This window comes from Anopheles stephensi, chromosome 2 (genome assembly GCF_013141755.1).
Source record: "Anopheles stephensi strain Indian chromosome 2, UCI_ANSTEP_V1.0, whole genome shotgun sequence".
In the NCBI taxonomy this organism is placed as follows: domain Eukaryota; kingdom Metazoa; phylum Arthropoda; class Insecta; order Diptera; family Culicidae; genus Anopheles; species Anopheles stephensi.
The window spans coordinates 66,225,450-66,242,477 of NC_050202.1; the positions used below are offsets into that span (position 1 = coordinate 66,225,450).

The 17,028-nt window shown below is 43.5% G+C and overlaps 1 protein-coding gene and 1 long non-coding RNA gene across 4 annotated transcripts; both read left to right on the top strand.

Moving 5' to 3' along the window:
- The first annotated feature begins 394 nt into the window (after positions 1-394).
- LOC118504320 (glycerol-3-phosphate acyltransferase 3) lies at positions 395-11,659 on the top strand. Of its 3 annotated transcripts, XM_036038647.1 has the most exons (7): positions 395-737; positions 841-1,049; positions 4,888-5,520; positions 5,768-6,004; positions 8,198-8,313; positions 8,380-8,520; positions 8,594-11,659. In XM_036038647.1, exons 2-7 carry the CDS (start codon positions 897-899, stop codon positions 8,889-8,891), a joined length of 1,578 nt encoding a protein of 525 aa, XP_035894540.1. In that variant the 5' UTR covers positions 395-737; positions 841-896; the 3' UTR covers positions 8,892-11,659. The 3 variants fall into 3 exon arrangements, with proteins under 3 accessions (XP_035894540.1, XP_035894539.1, XP_035894542.1); XM_036038646.1 differs by having other exon boundaries at positions 395-1,049; XM_036038649.1 differs by lacking the exon at positions 5,768-6,004 and adding an exon at positions 7,789-8,022 and having other exon boundaries at positions 397-1,049.
- Positions 11,660-12,804: 1,145 nt separating this feature from the next.
- Positions 12,805-13,855, top strand: LOC118504321. The gene is made up of 2 exons (XR_004905290.1): positions 12,805-13,522; positions 13,587-13,855. It is a non-coding gene; the product is annotated as an uncharacterized LOC118504321 (long non-coding RNA).
- Positions 13,856-17,028: the final 3,173 nt, after the last annotated feature.

The following is a 17,028-nucleotide window of genomic DNA, read 5'->3' on the forward strand; positions in this document are numbered from 1 at the left end:
CACGTGTCGATTGCTTTGTTCTAACGTTGATCGTAACTTGTTAAGGATTTACAAGAACGCTAATGCTACCTGGGAATGCACGGCAGACAACGATCCGAGCGCCATCTAAATGCCAGATTCACAACCATCCAACGCAACGATAAGGCCAAACTGTGGTTGAAACATTTTTACGCACTTTTCGATGGTTTTAATGTAATTTTACTTATTTGCGAAATTATTCCGCTCTCCAATTAATCCGCTATGTGTCCCCTAACTGTCCTTCGACTGCTTTCTTTTGCGTTGAAAGTGTTCAAGTTTCAGTGCGAATGGTCTGTAATATGTGGTCATAAAGCACTATGGGATCGTGGCAGTATTTTCCGTCAAACTTCCCAGTCAAGTCTCCGCGTCTGTCAATTCCGTGTCACTTGAGCTAGATTTGTTTGTGTGTCGCGATGGGCAAGAAGCAACGGAGTGCGCTACGACTCTGATTATCTCGGCTTTCGTTATGAGCAAAAAAACTCGGCTTAAATAACAACTCTTGGACTGTACCTCTCGATTCAGCAGCACAACGGCCAGGGAGCAACAACGCGCAGTGGAACGGTGCAGGAAGTAAACAAAGAACGGAAAAGGACGCGCGCGTGTGCATGTGTGTTTGTGTGCGTGTGTGTGTGCGAGCTGGTGTGTGTGTGTGGAAACTGCAGAAAGGAAGCTGCAATTAAGGACATCACCCGGGCATATTGAGTTGTGTTCGGGGTGCTGAAATTGTGTGTCCATTGTTATTACGTGATTGTTAAGTGCGTTGGTAGTGTGTGCGACAGAAGAAGAGGCAAAACGCACCCGTGTGACCCGAGCGTGAGGCACGAGTGAGGTGGAGAGATTATACCGGCAATCGTGGAAATTCGAAGCTATCGGACAGGATGGGAGGATTGCAGGCGGCTTGGTCCATCATGTCGATGGTGACGCTGACACCGTTCTTCGCCTTCCTGTTTACCATTGTGTTTATGGCATCGATCGGAAAATCGTTCGGTGTGAGGCGCCTCTACGTGGATCTGTTGGTGAAAATCTTCGAGGTAAATATCGGAATACGACGGAACATTCTAGTACTGCTCTCTCACAACCTTCGGAAAATTTCACGCGAAAAAGGAATCGTATCCTTTTTTTCCATCCCAGCACTGTCTGTGCGTGGGACGATGTCGCCCGTCTGGAAAGAAAATCAATAATCTCCTGTTTGTGTCTCGTAGCGGTTGCCTCGTTCCTAAGTAAAGGGTACAACGCAAAGGATTTCTTCAATCAACGCGATATGCGTCCTTTTAGGTGCTAAATATCGGAATGTGAACGGGCGAAAGCCGAAACCCTGCAACAAGAAGCTACTTACGGTGCATGAACGTGCTACGTGCTAATGCATATTTACCGGTCGTATCGATTCAGCAAAGGAAACCAATCTCACCCAGCACGCTTTATACTGGGCTTTCACACAGCAACCCCGTAGCGGCGGAAGCGGAAGATTACCGAAAGCCGAGAATTGAATCCATAATCGATAACCCGCCCGTGGCAAATCGGTGTTGCTGGTCAGCAGATTTAAGTCGCTTTTATTATTCTACCCACGATACATGTGCGGCCCGCTGTGTTCGGTGGACACATGTGCGGCAAGAGCCGGGAGTAAGAGGACACGTACGACGGCACTCCAACCAGTCCGCTGGACCGCAGTACTGCTGAATCATCATTATGCCTTATCAAATGTGATGTTAAACCGCGACGGTCTCGATGTGTTGTTTTGTCCGGCCCGCAGGTTGCGTTAAACGCACTGCACAGCACCACCGCAGGGTGACCATGACGCCTATTTTTTGTTGTTTTTTTTGGATTGAGGATTGATGTCCTCCGGGCGAGAATTGAGCAGTCTGCACTTTAACTTGTTAATGAACCGTAATCTTTTTCAGCCGTAATTCAAAATGCTGTGACTGTGCTTTCCGAGGGTTTTTAGTGATTGGTGGTCCAAAGTGCGGTGAGATGTAGATTTGGAAACGAAGGCTCAGTAGAAACAACTAACAACAGTAGCATACATTGTACATAACAGAAGGTTATACGCGCACATTATGGAGCTTAAATTCTTCATGTTCATGCGGAGTTGAAATGTTCCTTTAAGTTTAGGTGATCTAGTTAGCATTGAGGTGACAGGAAATACTGTCGTCGGAAGTTCGTTGGAAGTTCACGTTCTGACCGTGGTTGTTGTTGCTGCACCGCCTGTTGTATACCGTTACCGTTGCCCTTTATACCGCATCGCAGTAGCTGTAGTGTTTGCAAACGGCAAGGGAGACGTGCCTAGGGCCCATTATCTATACGCTTGACCGTGAAATTATAATCGCCTGTACGTACGAACATCCAGCGCTCTATCGGACCTTTTAAACGTTGTATATGCGCGCGTGTGGCACTGTTACGCGGTTTCTCTACGATGCGGTCAAGGCCACCGATGGTGACTGTGAGTTTCGCTCGGATTTCACCACCACACCAACCGCATCCCCACTAAAATGCACATTATTTGCACACTATTCTGTCTTTGTTTTCATTTAAGCGGAGGAATTTATGTGATGCGCCTCTTTGTACCGGAAAGCACAAGAAATCCCTTGCTTTGAGTCTGCAGTGATGTCAATAATCACAAGTACAGTACGGCAGCGAACCGTGCCCCTCGTACACGGCGATGCGGCAGAAGGAATGTTTGGTGATTGTATTGTGATTTTGTTAAATGGCCGGCCTGTTTGTGTTTATGCGATGCCATCGTCAGTGAACCCGAAAAGTTGGGGTCGTGGGTCGTATCGGGAAAGAAGTGCGCCCAAGCGCTCATTCGAATGTGTTTCCTTTACGCCTCATTGGACGAAAACTCGCCTTTACTGTTTCCTGCATATGCAATCGATGCAAGTTCATTAGATTTGACGTGCATCGACTGAAAAGGAAATAGAACCGGTTCGTTGTAAGCTGAGTTTAGGATAAATGATCTGACCTCCATTGCGTAAAAAACTATGCACAGATTTTAGCACGTGACAGGAAATAACTGCAGCATCCTAGGGTCAAGGAAAAGCTAGCATTCTATCCCATTTAGTTACCTGCATATAGGGCATTTTATGTAAAACCGATAAGTTTGATGCACCTCTTCTTTTTGCCTTCATTAACAGCTGAATTTTATTGGCTAGCCGCCTATAGCGCCTTTATTAGCTGGTACTTTTTTCATTTACCACCATACAAGCACGTATAAAAACCAATAACGACGCAAAATGTTTCCCCCAAAAGCCAAGTACCGTTCGATAAGATTACATACAAAAGGTACCTAGACGCAATTGGGCCGATACCTTTATCAACAGGCTATATAATCGGAAGGTACGATATTTCGCCTTATTTTGCATTTTCAATGCTTTTCATGTTTACGAAGGCGAATACCGTGAGGTTCATTTTATAGTGTATGTGTAAAGAGCCTCACAACAACGACCGATCGAACAGGTGATCATTTTGAATGTGCATATTTGATTGGTCGTGCGTTATCCGTGACGTACGGCCGCAACATCATCGCGTGTTATCAATCATCATAAAAGAGCTTTCTTTTGAGCGTTATCAATCCGTTCGGATTTATGATTCCTGAAAAATACGACTACCAATGCCACATACAGCATCTAGAACATTCCTCAAAAAAATGCTGTGAGGTGCCTACACCCCCTGCACTAGTACAATCGTTGTGAATTCGTGGACTTGCTACCCTTTTTGCTTCGCAACAAATCTCCCCCATATCGGTCTCCTAGCAATACAGTGAGGTTTCAGTTTACTTACCAATTAGCTTTATTTATTTGCTCTATTGCTAGTCCCCGGACAGCCAGCAGAGCATCCCTCGTGCTACGCTTCTGTTCCAGCATACGACACCTTAGCTTACTTAGATTGACGCAGAGTGCATTGAAGTGCTTGCATCCTCTCTTGCGCAGCAGTGCACGGTTGGTGATGGTGGTGGCGTGATTTCATTTTTCCATCATCATCACACCAAGGCGAGCGAGGACTATCGACTCTATCCTTTTCTTGCTCTCGCAAACCTGTCACGCATTAGCAACAGTTATTGCAAACGCAAACAATTTTCCACGATTCAAAACATTGCAAGACGACGCACTGGGTTAGTGCGCTGATGTGACGAGCCGGAGCTACCTTCCTGGCCGATGGATTATCAAAAATAAAACTGTTCACATCAGCCGAGGTGCGATAAGGCGGAGCAGAACTGCTTGTTGTTAGAGGCAGTGGCCATCAGCTGGGTGATATAAAAATAAATAACAGCTGTGATAGAGGAAAGGTTCTTCGCACAAATTGATTTGGTTGCAATCAAAATCTCAAGAAGCCACAAAACCCTTGACGCTCTCCGTCGTTGCTTGAGATGGCGTCACAAAGGGGGGCTATTAGATGCTACGCATGACGTAATTATGAATGAACTGTGTTTCGTCGAAACGCAAGACAGCACAGCGGATCTGTGGCCTTTTCGACTCTGGTCGCCGGTGACCTCCAAATTCAGCCGAAACTCGTCTCAAAGACGATGCCAGATTTGTTGTTCACATACCATTTTGAATGTTTTTCTCCAACAGTATAACCTAAACGATCGATCGTCGTACCGCGCAAACCTGCCAGCCACCGAGAGTGGTTGGAGTTGATCTTGTAATTAGAAGCCGAGTTGTTTTTTTACATTCATTCTTTGAGACGGACCAACTTTTTGTGTAAATTTGCTATCGCAAGCTTTTTGCTGTGCGAAATAATCAATTTATTATTCTTATGCGTAACGAGACAGGTTTTTTTTTCTTTTGGTAGACATATTTTTTTAAGAGTATGATGTTTCTCTCTGTGCAAGATGTCTAATAATAATATTCTCCTGCCTTCCCTTTCTTCTTTTAGTTCGGTCGACAAAACATCGAATCCGTTCGGAAGCAACAGTTCGCAAACATTACAAAATCAGATGCAGAAGAGGAAGACACACCTACCGGTGATAGTCTTAGCACCGAAACTATCGATACAGGCGATGGCACGGGAAGGGCAAACACAAACGGCAACATCCCGAACGGTGGCAGCCATCGGTATATGAACGGGCGCGACAACTCGTCACACATTGCGAACGGTGGCAATACCGTCATTAGCCGGGCCGAATCGCTTATCCTCTCGCCGGAAGTTATTGATGACACGCGCAGCAAACATGCCGAACCACACGAAGATGGTAGCGGCGCCGTACGGGACAATGGTGAAGATGGTGACGACGAAACCAAATCTGACGGTACGGAGGGTGAACAAGAAGCGGCCGGTTTCAAGCTGTCAAACTGTCTCGACTACGTCAAGTCCGGCATGGAAGCGATCATTGAGGATCAGGTGACGAGCCGATTTTTGGCGGAGGAGCTTAAAAATTGGAACCTGCTGACGCGCACCAACCGGCAGTACGAGTTTATCAGCTGGCGGTTAACGGTGATATGGATGATCGGATTTTTAATACGATACTTCATCCTAATGCCGATGCGGGTGCTTATTTGCTTCATCGGGGTAAGTTGTCTGCTTTTGAGTCGATCGTACGCTACAAGGAAATGTGTGCGTGTATTTACATGCAGGATGAGTAAAGCAATGGAAACGATGTTAGAGAAAGATCATCTAAAGATGTTCCCTTTTTCTGACAACGCTTTCGAAGCCTTGCTTTGTAATGTAGGTACTAATTGTTTTTTTAAAATTTTCCAATGGGATGGCATGGTCTTCCGCTGCAATACGCCACAAACTATTCCGCTTCAAATCGAAGGTGGTCTACTGTGTGATTGGCTTCGCGTTCGTGGGCATTCTTCCGACGTTCCGGTTGCGCCGTGCCATGAATGACATCGTGTTCAAGCACACGTTCCGTATGATAACGCGCTCAATTTCTGGCGTCGTACGGTTCCACAACCCGGAGTACAAACCGAAAACCTGTGGCTTCTGCGTGGCCAACCATACGACACCGATTGACATTGCGATCCTTTCCACCGATTGCACGTATTCCTTGGTGAGATACCTGGTGTGCGGGTTGTACGATTTCGGCGAGCGATTCTTTGAACGCGGAAGTGTGGGATGTTGATCGTGTATTCTCTGATCCTACAAGTTGGCCGTTGTTTTTTTGTGATTGTATGCAATCTCTGTATTTCATCAACCGGTATTGGGTAGAGGGCAAGGAACACTGCAAGGAACTGCAAATATTGTACACTTTGTAAATATTCACAATCATGCATGATTGTCCAGTGTCGTCCATTTATTATAGTAAGTGGAACCTCAATTTCCTGGGTATTAATATAAGGCTAGTTGTAAGGAGAATCTCACCAAGCACAAATCCGTTGACCTTGGCATCCGCACCGTTGATAAAAGCTAATCGAAATTCGTCAGATAAGCAAACAAAATTGTAAGAAACTGTTTTCTACTTGCAAATGTTTTCACTTAAGGAAATTTGATAACAATGTTGTTCTTTAGAATCATTTCAGAGTCATGCCCAATTCTGCAAACGGTATCAGTTTAATTAAAAAAATATTACACGTATTTCGGAAAAGTATTGCTAAACCTTTTTTAAGGGTAAGAGTAGCTTTAATTATTTCGCAGTTAGAAAATACAGTAAAATGAAGAAAAAAAGGATTTAAATCTCCCAAAAATGGATCCTATTCGCCAAATTTGCAACAAAATACTCAAAAATGTTTACACTCTGCATGAAAACATAGTGATACTACAAATTATTCCTTATCAACAAAAAAAAGACCCTTACTTGCCTCGTAACGTTTCCCAATTACAATTAATTTTCTGTACGATAAGATGTAAAGATTGTAAAGAAATCAATTTCGTAACCGCATCGACGCCTCCATCTAACGTGTGCATGGCAAGACGGTAACAGTGCTGCGGCAACGAATGTGCTGCAAAGCAAAGTTCAAGTCAGGTGATAACACATACACACACACAGCATGATGTGGTTGCATGGGTGAGACGGTGACATCGGGCATCGTGCACTGTTACGATGCAGTTATATGCTACGCAACAACTATAAATTCCCTCACCAGATACCATGGGGATAGTAATAAGCAGTTGAGAGAGAGAGAGAGAGAGTAAAAGTGAGAATCTGCGGTCAATGAAGAAGCCTTACTATCCAGCAAGGCAGCCGGTCAACCGTTACAGCACATGGTTTGTGTTGTTGTTTCGGTTCCACTATCAGCTGCAACTGTTGCATACTTTGTGCCCCCGACGAGAGGGACAATCGACTTCCTTGCGCTGTGCAACTCGGTTCCGATCTCTCATCTGCTTGATGACGTCAAACGCTGTGAGGTCACTTGTGGAACTATGAGCAATTGTAGTAGAGAAGCGGATTTTAAATTTTTGAGAAAATGGCACTGGTAATTAATTTTGATTTTTTTTTTTCAATTAAAAATGGTTCAACCAATGTGGCCAGTAGAGGACAGGAAGGACAAGTAGAAATATATTGCGTATCACGAATTTCATAGTCGTCTACCCCTTTTTTGGCAGCAGAAAATCGAGCATGAAATGGGTTGAAGTGTCCTTTAGGAAAATGTGTTCCCTTGGTCAATGTATCGATTAATCCAGCTTGTATATTGCCCTATCGTTCGTTCGAAGACCATACCATCGCCCATACAATGTAAGATATACAACCACAACAACAATCTGACAATCCTTCCATTGGCATTTGTACCTTTGTTTAGTTACCCTTAAACCATCTGTAAATATTGCTCAACAGCATCCACCAATGTGCTCGTTCATTTTTCCCTCCTCTTTCTCTCTGGCATCTCCCACATTCAGGTCATTTGGTTGACGCTCTGCACCGCCGTGGTTGGCTGCGTGCCGGAAGGTTCCATCAAACGCGCGATGGTGAAGAGTGTGCTGATTCAGTGTTTCGGCTTTCTGTCGAGTGCATTATCATCTGTGATCAATTATCATAACATACAGAATCGTCCATTGAATGGCATCTGCGTGGCAAACCATACCAGTCCCATCGATGTGTTAATGTTAATGTGTGACAATTGTTACTCGCTGGTAAGTACGGCCAAACCCGGTAGGAGGATGTACTACATCATTTACCACCTCTCCCGAAACTGATATGATTCGCTCGTAAACCCTTAGGATATTGTGATAGCGATAAATGAAGTATGAATCTCCTTTTCTAATATACCTTTTTATCTCTATTCACACCACTACTAACTGTATCAAGATCGGCCAACGTCATGGAGGATTTCTTGGAGTGCTTCAGCGTGCCCTAGCTCGGGCCTCACCACACATCTGGTTCGAGCGGGCGGAAGCGAAAGATCGGATACTGGTTGCAAAGCGGTAAGCAATCCCAGTGTGAGAAGTGATTGTACATTTATCCTAACGCCATTGTTGCGACATCCGTAGGTTAAAGGAGCACGTGACAGATCCGAACAACCCACCGATTCTGATCTTCCCCGAGGGTACTTGTATTAACAACACATCCGTGATGCAGTTCAAAAAGGGTAGCTTTGAAGTTGGTGGCGTCATCTATCCAGTGGCCATCAAGTATGTTGGTCTCGTCGGTCGTATTTGCTTTTTGTGCACCCAATCATAACCCTTTCGATCCCGTTCAATTTAGATACGATCCACGGTTTGGTGATGCCTTCTGGAACAGCTCGCGGTACTCGATGATGCAGTATCTCTTCCTTATGATGACCTCATGGGCGATCGTGTGCGATGTCTGGTATCTGCCACCGATGGAACGTAACGAGGGTGAATCGGCGATCGATTTCGCGAACCGTGTTAAGCGTGTCATCGCTGATCAGGGTGGTTTGGTCGATCTCGTCTGGGATGGACAGCTGAAGCGCTCGAAACCAAAGAAAGAGTGGAAGGAAAAGCAGCAGGAGAAATTTAGCAAGCTGCTAAAAGGCGAATGACAGACAGCCTAGCGGTCACCGTACCGATCCCGATGGCAACCACCGTCGACGGATCGGAGCAGCAGTGCAAAAGTTACACCTCCTGAAGAGGTGCCAGAAGGGATGGAGCAAAGACCGCAGGGGTAGTCATATCCACAGTAGTGTGGAGTCCCCTAACCAATAGACCATATACGGACGCAATAGGGTAGCAACAACCATTCTTCTTGACTCTTCACAGTTAGATTAACCATCAAACTTATCAACAAAGCAATCATTCTGCAGGAACGATATCCGTTTAGCAATGCACAGTACTATTACTTTATTCCGTTGCGTGTTTATGCATTACGCACGGGTGAGGATGTATTGTTCAGTAACAAACACCAACTATCACCACCAAATAACAAACTAATCATATGCGCTTAAGGCAAAGAATAGCCTCGCTCACTGTTAAGAACCACTCTTAATTTAACTGTTTCCGTACACCCGTTCGCTGTTTTGGTGCTTCTGTAGTGTGCGTTTATTGTTTTAACAATACCTACCATTTACGTTTAGCGCATACCGCAACTGCAACGGCTCCTCACTGATGCTCGTTTCACAGTAGTACAAACCGATGATGATAGCACAGTAACCTAATTTACTTAAGACGAGCGAGATGTCGCACGATACCCAAACAGAAGCAAAAACACACCAACAGAGCATCAATAGTCACAGGCACGCATCAACCCTGGTTTGGGTAGCATTTTTTCCTTGTCCTTTGCTATGATACGATACTGTCTGTTTGCTTGATTTACCTTTTTCCAATTCACCTTTTTCCATTCCCAGTTCATTGCATGTTTCCGTTCAATTTGTTTTTCCGTAAAGTTTTACGTGATGTAAAATTTGTATCCGATATTCCCTTATATCCCTTTTTAAAAAATCAATTTGTTTTCATGATGTTGCGCTTACAGTTTGTTTTTTTTTTGCATTTAACACACTATTTTCTTATGTTTCTTGTGATGGAAGCAAATAATTTCCTGCATGCTTTTTTGTCCCTGAAAAACAAATCTGTCGTATAGGCGGAGTAGCTAAAACCCGCGTGTAGGGTAAAAGGGCATCCCCGGGCAGCTAAATGGTACCATACGAGTACCTTATACACAAACACACACACAGTCGAAGTGAAAGGTATTCTATGGTGTAAAGGTAGCATTAATAGTAACTGTATATTATAAGACTGAACATAAACCAGGTGATGGAACGAGTGATGAAAGCAGGAGCAGATTGATAGCGGAAGCAACAGACAGGGGCGATTGTGGTTTGTTGTCGTGCGCATGTTAGGCATATAGCGTGTTGCGAATCGCCTTTGCAGGGCCGAAAGATGCGTGATGAAGATATTTATAATCGATGAGAATGAGGACTGCACCCGTAACCTATTTAGTTGGAGAACAACAGGTAGGCAAAAGACTATACGAGAAAGCGAGATTTATGCCCGATAAACTGAGAAGAGTGAATAAATAGATTAGAAATCGGACACCTCGGTTCCGTGGGTCCTAAAGTCAAGCGTGAGAAAGGTTTGTTGTGTAACAATGTGCTCTGCAGTGCTGGAATAAGAAGGGACAGAGAAGGGGAAACGCAAATACAGCAAAAGACAGAATAGACAAAGCGATACATTCATCTTGTTTGTGGTTTATATAACAAAATATGAGGCTAAATTAGGTGCAACCATCGTACTTCGCCAGTTTGCACCTTGTATCACGCTACTGAGTTGCATATTTGGTTGCCAACAGTTGCAGTTACGTCTGTCGATGCATTTAAAATTAAGTGTTGTGTTGTGTGTTTTGGTTATCGTTACATTTGTGTTAAGAAGCGATGTATACCACATGTAAAGGTAGACATTATTTCAAATAACAGGAAAATGATTTGGCAGTTTCATGCATTACGGTGCCAATTATGGCCGAGCGAAAGGATGTTGTATTACCAGTACGATTTTACTACTACTACTAGTAACTACTACTCTTGCATCCCCGATACATGTGTCTTTACGTAACAATCCGAGTATGGGAGGAAAAGAAAACGGTCAAGTAAGGCCTATCTAAGGAGTTGGAAATACTTCATTCAAAATATACAATCTACCTACCTGCATGGGAGGCAAAATTCGATAGTAAGTTACAACTGCCTACTGGCAAATAGTGTCACTAATAGCAAAGACAAAGAATCAATAGATTTACCCATGCACACTGAACCTACCACGTCTGCCAAACAGCAACATTTGCTAATAGGAAGGCATAGTTTGTGAATAGTCTTTTCGGGTGAGTTTTAGTGTTAGTGGCACAGGTTATTCGCTCACACGATGTGCATCACAATGCACTACCTTGTACAGCACCAAGAACAGTTGACCGTTGTGTAGAGAAGCAATAGGGAACTAGTGAGTTGGAACACCACACCAACAAGGACCATGAGTCCAACTGCATATATACTTATAGACGTTCAGAATAGTTTCAGCTGCAGAAAGCAGTGCAACATTGGAATAATGCATTTGCTCTATGCTTCTTTGCCTGCACTAAACCATCAAGCATTGCTCTAGTTTCTTGGATGCAGTATTGTTGCCGGGAAATGAAGCAAAGGGCAATGTGAAAAACCAGTGGTTCAACCGAGGGGTTAACATTTACTGACTAGTCAGTTGAGTTGCAAAGTAGCGCAATAGGAACCTAAAATGCACGAATGAACTAAAACATGTGGGAACAAGGTGAAATGCTAATACTGCTGTCAATGATATTTATGATATAAAAATACATTTAAAAACACACACACAATCTGGATGCCTATGTGTTGTATGGATGGATATGAACCTGAGGGAGATATTTTCCGAACAGAGGATAATTATTAGACAGAGAAATAAAATGTGGAATTTTGTTTTTCCTTTTGTTAAATCGTGTTTGTATTGCATACGCTTTGTAGATGATAGTAAAGATATATTTTTCGAACACATCATGGCTCTTCGACCTTTCAGATTTTTTCTTGATCTGACTGGTATACGACTTACTAGATAACTATGTCTTGATATAAAATTTCTCTTTACTGGTCACGGTCAAGCACCACCATCTACGAGTTGCTGAATCAATTGCGAATTTTCTTTACATTTTGGCTTCTTCTCTTTTGTTTTAATAAAGGGAAACAATTCCTCGGTATCGTACCTAGACCAGTTGGACAACATCTCTACATCTGTTATGTTGTCGTTGCAGACGCTTTTCTCGAGAAAGGGAGAATCACTTGAAATAAATTCTTTGGAAATCGAAACTTCTAGGTCAACTACCGGGCGCCTCCTTAAATCAAATTCGATTGTACTATAACACTGTCGAATCTTCACGAATTTGTAAGTAATTTTTTAATCTTCTAAACAATCTAAATAACGATTCTAATTAAATTACTACATACTAAAAGTTTAACAATAATGATAGAGAAGAAAAACGTAACGTTCCCATATATTTTTTATTCGCGATTCAGAAGTTACGGCCATTTAACGATTAATATTTTTTATTGTTTCCGCAACCCTTTTCCATAAGATTTTATATGAAAGATTTTCTTGGATTGGGAAATATTCTGCAAAGATTGATCGTTACGTTTTTCATTCATTTTCGCGGTAATGGGCCAACTGCTGTTAAGTCGCCCCTGCTTATTTAACCTGCCCAAGAGAATGTGAAGTAATTGCCTAGTTTTAGGCGTTTTCTTCGAACAAATTACACGAACTGGTTTGTAGGGTATATAGGGGCCCACTTCTTGGTGTATGTTTTTAATGGTGGGCGTAAGTTATTGATTACTTTCCTTTATGTTCTTTCCCGGACAGAACCAATTGTATTTATTTTAATAAAAGTGGCTCGTTAACGTTTATAATTCAGCTTTTGTTTTTGCTTTTTAGCTTTTCCTGTTTAATTGAACTAATGTATATATATATTTAAAAGACAATTAAAAAGAATTAAATTGGCATTCGTTTACACCTTCTTAAATAATTCAATGTGGCCCATTTAACGCATCTTTCACATTATTGCTGTGTTTGGTTCCAGCCCGTGTTTTATTCTTTGCGACTCACCAGAAGTAAACCGCTGAAACGCATAAATCATTTTCAGCATCGTTTTTATTTCGGGGGACAAGCACAAAACTGGAAAGCTTGATGCGCCGACGGAACCAGTTTTATTTCAATGGCTTTTCGGTCTGGCAAAACCAGACCAGCGGCTCCCTGTACTGGCATAGTTGCCGCGCGTACGTCGGGGTGTCGGTAACCGTAACTCGATTTATTGACGCGCACGCATTACAAAACTCCAAACTCGCATGTTTCATCCGATGGATGACATTTAAAAGATTCAAAAAAATAATCTTAACCGGTCGGATGATTATAGTAATACAACGCCTCCCATTTTTGTGCTGAACAGAGGATGGGCAAAGTGGTGTGGGTAGAGTGGGGTCGAAAATAATCACATGTTGACTTTGGCATGGAACGAACTTCTCGGAACGCTTCGGGCGTGTTGGAATCGGGGGTTTCCCTGTCCCTGACCGGTGGTAGCTCACTGCCTGTCTGGCCCACTCGATGGGACCGCCTAAAGACGGTAACGGGCTGTCTGCGTAAACTGCTCGCGCACGTGACAAACTGACGGTGCGCTCTGACGTTGGTCGAAACCATGGTAACGATTGCTGCTGCAGACCATTTTCAAGACGGCCGTATTGATCATGATTACCCTGTTACAGTACACTAGAGGCAGAATGCATCCGAGACGAGCGAATCCGTTGGACATGCACTGCACTGTTGGTTGCATTGTGTCTGCAGTTGCCGTTGCATAATAGTCCACTCCGTGACAGCCATCTACTGTCATGTCGCCACATCCCCCCATCGTATGCGTCATTGCGCAGCTTAATGCGCGAGCTTCTGAAGTGCATCCGATAATAGAGTAACGATGTGCTAGTTCACAGTTTACAATAAAGCGACGCTTAATCGGCTGGCTTATGCTTTTGCTATACGGCCTTGCGAGAGTTTTTTTTTATGATGCATGAGACATTGACGAATATTGCCTCATATCCGCTGTTTAACTGGAGGCTAACCTGAAGCGAATGTTCGGCTAGATTATGTGTTTAAAACATAACAGAAAGCATTTATTCTCTGGTAAAATATGATAAACATGCTGCCCTAATCTTAAGTAACCTTAATAGAGTATGTTCGAATAAGTTAAGTTATGTTTGGTTATGGTTCTACGTGGTACAATCGGCTGTCGGTGTCGATTGGTCAAAAGGTCTATCCAAAGGTGAACTCATCTATTCTTTGTTTGAATCATGTCATGAACGAGAGGAAAGTTCTTTTAACTTGTTCCGGCCTAACATTCAACTGCCTCCGCTGACGTCAAAGTCCCTTTGCTTCTCAGTAGTGCCAACTTGCCAGCACCGAAGAAAACTTTCCGCTTATTACAAGCCCCGGCTGGTGATTGGATGGGAAAGTGCTTCCGGTTTTCCATTATCACGCACTAGAAAGGTCAACCCTCGTCCAGGTTGCCCCGGTTACCTCGGTGGATGGAGTTTGTGATTCTTTTATGTTGTATTTAATGTACGTTTTCGTCTTGAACTTTAAATTTTACTCTAAAAACAATATGCTTGTGTCACTGTAAGAGTTTTAAGTTGGTTGTATACACGTGATAAAAGGTTTTTGTGGAAATAATTTACAATGGCTAAAAAGGAATGAAATATTCTTTCTGTAGACTGTGATCCTCCTGTAAGAGATTCTAACCAATTGCATATTATCAGGCGTAGAAAAAACGAAGCATTTGAATAGTGATGTATCCCGCCTTTCTTACCTGGAAATTGTTTTTTCTGTGGCCTTTCGTACTGGTTGGTTAGTTTTTATGACTCTTTGGCGGCTGTTTTCACGACCAACTTCATCTGCATATCTGAAACTGATCTCTTTCCCTCAAACACGAAAACAACCTTAATCTAGCGGTGAAATGACTGTGATTTCTGGGGTGGAAATGCAACTTTCATTCCACGTACCAAGAAAAAGCCACATATCACAGAAAATTTAAGATGGCATTCAACGATCGTCAGCCAGTTTCGCCTACCACTTTCTGCATTCATTGAATGCAAAATTGAACATTGGCAAAAAAACACATTAAAGAAACTCGGAGTAAACTATTGTGCTGCTACATGTTGAGTCCGCTTTCGCACATCTCCTTACCATAAACAATTGTCACGGTTTGCCTGACGTCTTCGGTTTAATGTTTTTCATGCTCTCACCCTCTAAAATGTGGAGGTTCTCAGTTTTCCCTACATCGCTTGCTGTGTGCATGCGTATCTTCACGACCCACCGCCGCATTGTGTTGGGCTGCACGTTTTCCTTAGTTCGCACGTTTTCCATGCCACCATTCTCATCTGCAAAGAGGGACAAAAAAATGGCTACGAAAAAGGCAAATAATTGTCTATTAGTGTTGATTTTTTAAGTTAATTTATTTTTGCGCCAGGAAGCTTCAAAACCGGGTGGAAGGGAAGCAGATGCAAAGGGACAGGCAAACGGTGTCTTGTTCGCTGCAAGACGCGAAACAGAAAGGCAACAATTCATCCCAAACACATACACAGAACCGATCAGAACCGTCCGATTTTGGATCGTAACGTAAACACAATGGAGCGGGCGTATAATTTATCGCTCGCATATATCTGGAGAAATATAGAATTGCTAATTTTATACCTTCCAGCAACTGTAGGTAGCGTTTAAAACGGGTGATGGCATCGGATAGTTGAGATGAAAAAAAAGTTTAATTAGAAATAAACCCAGGGAACCCTAGGCATACTTTTCTATCTAACCTTGACCTTATAGATGTTTGTTTATGATACGTGAACTACAGTCACTTTTCCCAATTATCCCCCCCCCCCCCCCCTAAGTGGAAGCTTTATCTTACTGAAGCAACCAACCAATCGAATTAACAAACGAAATTTCCTCAATCAACGACCTCCGGCTAGCGTGCTTTCCTAACCTCAAACGCATTATGCATCGTTGGGGTTCGTTTCGCCCACCTTTCTTGGCCGTAAAGCAACCATTCGATGTGGGGGCGTGCCACATGCATCAGTTTCGCCTTCATGCATACGCTATTGATGCATCTCGATGCTAACAGTACGTCCAGGTAAGATTCGTGGAATTGTTTCCGGCTTTTTGCTAAAGCACCAAACAATAGCCGGGTTGCAGTTTTCTCAGCAGTGTTTTCAAGTGTTTTTCACTTAAAGGTCATTGAATCGATGATTGATGATTGACTCCCAGTGCGGTGATAGTAACTAGACGGTAGCACGACTCTAACCGGACGGAAGCACCGGAAGCGGGTGCATCACGTTGCTCTATCGAAATCGGGTTTGGAACACGCTCATCGTTTAGGTGGTGTTGATCTACCTAATTAGCTTTTTATGCCTTTCAGACGAAACTCCCCAATGAATCATTCCGTTTGCATTTTGACTTAAGCCGCCTCAAAAGGGGCGGCAAAGGGGTCGAATTGATTAGCCAAACAAAACCTTGCAACCTTGTACGTCATCGAAAGATCGAGTTGCAAGGACGTAATCGATCCGGCTAACACACGCCAACAAGCGTTTTCGACATCCAATTAAGGTCTGCGTGGTCCGATCGATGGAAGAAGACTTCCTCTTGGCGGGAAAGGTAAAACAAATGAAACCAAAAAAAAAGCGCGATCACCGCCACTCGTCCACCGTGCAAGAAATTAGCGCGACAGACTGGACCAGTCCGCTGTGTAACTCGTGCGCTCTAACCAATCCATCCGCATAGCTGCCGTACGGGGTCCGCTATTACGACCACACTAATCATACGAACTGCACTCGATGTATAGGCTCCGGGGTAGGGTAGCATTGGTAGTAAAAGGAAGTCTCGAATCCGATGCAGACAACCGCACCGTCACCGGTGGGTAGGACTGGATAGATTTTTCTCGAAAACAGATCCCGATCGGGGTCCGTACAAGCGGCCCCCAGTATGGAAGGGGAAAGTTGTTTGGCTCCGGTACGGTGACGTGTTCGTCGTTTGCTGCATTTTCTGTCGTTCATGAGCAAAATCAACGCTTTTGGACGCGTTTAGTACATTAGTAAGACATTCGGATTTTATATTTTGCGTTTATGATTATGGATCGGAATGCTTGACGCAGTACTGTGCTACTAG

Bases quoted from the DNA above. Each gene is read 5' to 3' on its own strand.
- LOC118504320 (XM_036038646.1), top strand. From the start codon at position 897: ATGGGAGGATTGCAGGCGGCTTGGTCCATCATGTCGATGGTGACGCTG. The intron at 5,521-5,767 runs GTAAGTTGTCTG...TTCAAATCGAAG, and splicing joins TGCTTATTTGCTTCATCGGG to GTGGTCTACTGTGTGATTGG. The intron at 6,005-8,197 runs GTGAGATACCTG...AACTGTATCAAG, and splicing joins CCGATTGCACGTATTCCTTG to ATCGGCCAACGTCATGGAGG.